The sequence below is a fragment of the Triticum dicoccoides genome, chromosome 1B (assembly GCF_002162155.2).
Source record: "Triticum dicoccoides isolate Atlit2015 ecotype Zavitan chromosome 1B, WEW_v2.0, whole genome shotgun sequence".
Taxonomy (NCBI): Eukaryota; Viridiplantae; Streptophyta; class Magnoliopsida; order Poales; family Poaceae; genus Triticum; species Triticum dicoccoides.
The window spans coordinates 489,858,342-489,863,116 of record NC_041381.1 but is presented as its reverse complement, the minus strand read 5'-3'; the positions used below and the strand labels follow the sequence as shown (position 1 = coordinate 489,863,116).

Here is a 4,775-nt window from a genome sequence, read left to right as displayed (position 1 = left end):
GGCGCCGCCGGTGGCGGCGTCGGGCGCAGCGGTGGCGGGGCGGAACCCCCGCGGGTGCCGGCGACGAGGGCGGTGTGGGTCGCACGAGTCCGCGCCACCCGCATCCGGCGCTCCTCCAACTTGAGGTACGCGACCACCTTAGCGAAGGTGGGCTCCGGGATGAGGGTGAGGTTGGAGGCGGCGTTCCCGAAGTCCTCGTTGAGGCCGCCGGAGAGGGTGCTGATGAGGAGCTCGTCGCCGATCTTTTCCCCGAGATCACGGAGCTCATCGGCGAGCTTCTTGAGGCGCATGCAAAAATCATCGATGGATGAGTCAAGTTGCTAGCACCCGTAAAACTCACCGTAGAGTAGGACCTTGCGCTGCAGCCGGTTGTCGGTGAAGAGGCCGTTGAGCTTGGTCCAGACCGCATAGGCGTCGTCCTCGTCGTCCACCACGGTGTGGAAGAGGTCGCTGGAGATGGTGAGGTAGAACTAGCGGATGATGATGGCGTCGAGGATCATCCACTCCTCGTCGTTGATCATGAGCGCCGAGTCCACGGTGCCGTCCACGTGGCCGTGCAGGAGGTACTCACGGAACACAAGCGAAAAATACTGCTTCCAAGCGGAGTAGGACGCGGTGGTGTGATCAAGCTGGACCGGGACACGCTCATGGATGTTGAGATCGCAGACGAGGGTGACATCGGGACCGGCGAACGGGTTTGAGACGGTGGAGGAGGAGGAGCTCATGGCTAGGGTTAGGGTTTGAGACGCGACGCGGGTGGGTGAAGGCTGGGGTGGTGCTGGTTGCGGCGCGGGTTGGGAGGTGTGGCGGCGCGGGTGGCAGGGGGCTGGGGCGACGCGGGTGGGAGGAGGGGGTTCGGGAGAGAGGGCGGAAGCTGGGGGCGTTCGGCGGCGACGGCCTCGGGAAGAGGCAGCGGCGGCGGAAGGCGAGGTGGTGGGGAGAGGCGGCGACTACCAGCGGCGGCGACGGCGACCGAGGGGACGGTGGCGGCGGCTGTGGCTGATGGCGGCGGCGGGGAGTAGCGGCGGCGGCTTTAGGGTTTTAGGATCGTGCTGCGATAGATACCATGTAGAAGGACAAGATGTGGGCTGTGCAATTTCAATGTATTAATTGGTGCACCAGGCACGTATATATAAGTACAGAGGTGGGCCACAACCTTAATTATACAGAGAAAATAGAAGGTGGGCCCTACACACAAATATACACGTACACAATATACTCAACACTCTTGGCCTGCCGGAGTGCCTCCGCGGCCAACGCCTGCCCGGGCGGCGAGCAGGACATGGACGACTATCTACCGAATCAGGGGAATGAGAGGGGATATTTCCCAGTCCCTAACTACGACATCAAAATTCAAACCGCTGACATTTTGAGATGGACGTGCAGCATTGCGGGCAAGGAAACGTTCGCCTTGACAGGATACGCTCCCCTGAATTCCGGTTTGCAGAACTAGTCGGTCTATTCTAGCCCAGCTGGAATTTCGCAGCGGGACGCGTTGGCGTGCGCTGATGGCGCTGGCTAAACGGGCTTGGAGGGCGCGGCACTCTCGCGCACCTCGGGTCAACGCCCAACGGCCGGCCGTGCCGTGTAGTTTATCTGGGCAGGAATTTCGCAACAGATCGAACCAGTAGAGCCGCCAATCCCCGTGCATATGGCGTCATCGGCGGGGCATCGTCGTCGGGGCAAGAACAGGCCCAAAAAGAAGAAGAAAATGGCCGGACCAACAACCGTGCAGGATCTCCCCGACCATCTCTTCGAGCTCATCCTCGTCCGCCTCGGCCCGTCCCCGTGCCTCGTCCGCGCCGCGGCCGCGTGCAAGCGGTGGTGCCGCGTCGCTGCGAATCCCGGCTTCCTCGCCCGCTTCGGCCCGCAGGCACCGCACGTCGGCGACTACCACACCGACAAAGGCGGTCAACCTCTCTTCGTCCCGTCCTCGCCGGCCGTCGTTGACCGCAGCCGCTTCTCCCTCGACTTCCTCCCGGACATCGCGTCATGGGACATCGTGGAGAGCCGCGGCAGCCTTCTCCTCCTATGCGATGGCGGCGATCTTATCGTCTGCGAGCCGCTCACCGGACTCTACCAGGGGATCCTCTGGCCTGGCGTGTTCCGTCGTCGCCTTGGCGTGTTCCTGCTCGACGGCGGCGACGCGGACCGCCGTGTCAGCATGTCCAACTTCAGGGTCCTCGCTGCCTTTGACAAATCCATTGCCTGCATCTTCTCCACCGGCAGCGACGGCGGTTGGCGCCTCGTGTCCAGCGCGATCACCGGCGACATCGAGCTCCCGTCAACGCTCCGCCCCGAAAATTTCGTCGGGCGTGCAAATGGCACAATGTATTGGGGAATCGAAGGAAGTGACACCGCCGTACTTGCTCTCGATGAGTCCACGGCGGAGTTCTCCATCGCCGCATTCCCGGAGGCCGTCTGGTGGCCATCCCACAAAGGGGTCTCTCGGGTTGTGGGCGGCGAGGACGGCGTGCTGCAGGTCATCCGCCTGATAAACAACGAGCTCAAGGTCTTTGCACGGCGGCATGCCGACAGTGACGACGACGATGAGTGGTTGCTGGAGATGCAGCTGGGGTTGCCGGAGGCCACCCTTGGGCTGCCGGGGCGCAAAGAGAGCTTCTTCCAGCAAGAAGCCATGATTGTCTCCGCGAATGCTAGATACGTCCTGCTGACACCGAGCGAGGAGACGTGGCTGTTCTCTGTTGAGCTGGACACGATGCGAGTGGAGCGCAAGCACGAGAGAAACAAGTACGCCGGAGCAGCTCACCCGTACAAGTTGCCGTGGCCGCCGGCTTTGGCTGATCATAGCAGGGAGAGGAGGCGATGACGGCTCTGATCGTGTATCAACTACGAGTATCAAGTACGGCGTGCATGGCAGCCGTGCTGATCATAGGAAAGAGGAGGTTGATGATGATGCCCTGATTGTGTATTAAATTTCTGAAGATTGTCCTATTCTCTGTATCATGAACAGATTTGCACTTTCTCTAGGAAAAAAACCGGATCCCATGTTCTATCTTCTCTTTGTTCATGCGTGTGCCTCTCCTCGACTCCTGCCATATTCGCTTTCAACCTTTTTCTGGACTTTGATAACGAGCGAACACCAGATTTTTAAGCTACTAGGTAAGTGCAAGTGCGTTGCAACGGGAGATGTAAATTTTTTATATTTATAATATGATAGAGTGGGTTAAAGTAAAAATACTAATATTGCAATTTTCACATTAATATTTAGTAGGTCCATGCATGAAACGTCGTCAGATCTCGCATTTGCACTTGCCTCAATCCAAGGCCCTCGAAGGAGAGCAAAACTGCCGCTTGCACTCCATTTTCATTTTCATATTTGAACAAGAAGAATCCTCGACTTGCTGTTGACTTGTTTTCATGCCGAATGAAATGCCTTGTAGTTTATCTCAATTTAAATTCATTCCATCTATAAGATAATGATATGTTTGGGACAGAATTCTTCAATTGCAGCAATTTGAGTATGATACATTGGTGGATGGACAGAGTAGTACCATGGAACCTATAGTCCCCACTTCACAAAACAATATTTGTAACAATAAGAATTGGGTGAGAGAAAAGAATGGTACTACTAATAATACCTAGAGGGGCTGAGAGCTAATTCAGGACTTGCGAACAAATGTAACATGCTCCTCTAACTTAGCTTTTGCTAGGTCAGGAGCATAATTTAGCCCATATCCACCACACAGAACACATCTAATGGCTCTCATCTGCTCAGTACAATTAAAAGGCCTATAGATGTTAAAAAAGAGGGTTAAAAAAGAGTGTAATGCTCTCCAAAGCTCCTTGATTAGAAAATATATCCTCAACACATATGATTATAATGGTCTCCAAAACTTTTTTTTTCAAGAATGCATGGTGTCCAAAACTTCGTTGGAGACATTTATGAAACTTGTTGATTCTACAAAGGAGAAAGCTATACCTGTGCGTGGGCCAGAAATCTGGAACTTTATTTTTGTAAACTTCTTCTGTTCCTGGCTGATTTCGATTCAATGTAAAAGAGCCAAACTTGCTATTTCGTGAACTTGTCTAGTTCTGTAAGATTGCAGCTGAATGTAAAACAATCAGACCTGCTATTTTGTGAATTGTGCAAGCTATTTTCTTTCTTCTTACGTTCAATAGTCAAAACATATAGGAAGTAGTACGCTCCTTAGTAGTAGCAGGAAGTTTTTTCAAGGGATACGTCAAGATTGACGCATCGAGAAGATAGATAGAAGAGGCCAAGAAAGGCCAACCGTTTTACAAACCCTTTTACAAACCCCTCCACGGCTATAAAAGCCTTAAATCCACATGCGGATTACTCACCCAGGTCCTCCCTATCTACCATACAGATGACTGAACCCCGTTCCCGAAGAAGGCCGGCCGCTCTCCAATCTTGTGCCTCCAACTCGATCTTCACAAGCACTTCCTCAACCGATGGCAGGGCTCCATTGAACACTATGTCGTTCCGGTGTTTCCACAACTGCCAGAGCACTAGAGTAATAACAGTCCACGTCACCTTCCTCATATGGTTTTGCGGGTGCAGATCAGTCCACCATTGCACAAGGCTTGCATCCAATGTTGGCGTCCAGTCCGGTCTCTCCCATGTGCTTGCGATCTTGGTCCACACTTGCCTGGCAAAGACACACCTAAGCAACAGGTGATCTAAAGTCTCTGGAGCTTGGTCACAAAAAGGGCATGCCGATGGTGAAGGAAATATGCCCTAGAGGCAATAATAAAGTTATTATTTATTTCCTTATATCATGATAAATGTT

At 53.7% G+C, this 4,775-nt stretch overlaps 1 protein-coding gene across 1 annotated transcript; it reads left to right on the top strand.

Annotated features, from left to right (window-relative positions):
• The first annotated feature begins 1,539 nt into the window (after window positions 1-1,539).
• LOC119307294 lies at window positions 1,540-3,005 on the top strand. Its single transcript, XM_037583375.1, has one exon. The coding sequence runs from the start codon at window positions 1,652-1,654 to the stop codon at window positions 2,828-2,830; it is 1,179 nt and encodes a 392-aa protein (XP_037439272.1). The 5' UTR covers window positions 1,540-1,651; the 3' UTR covers window positions 2,831-3,005.
• The last annotated feature ends 1,770 nt before the right edge of the window (window positions 3,006-4,775 follow it).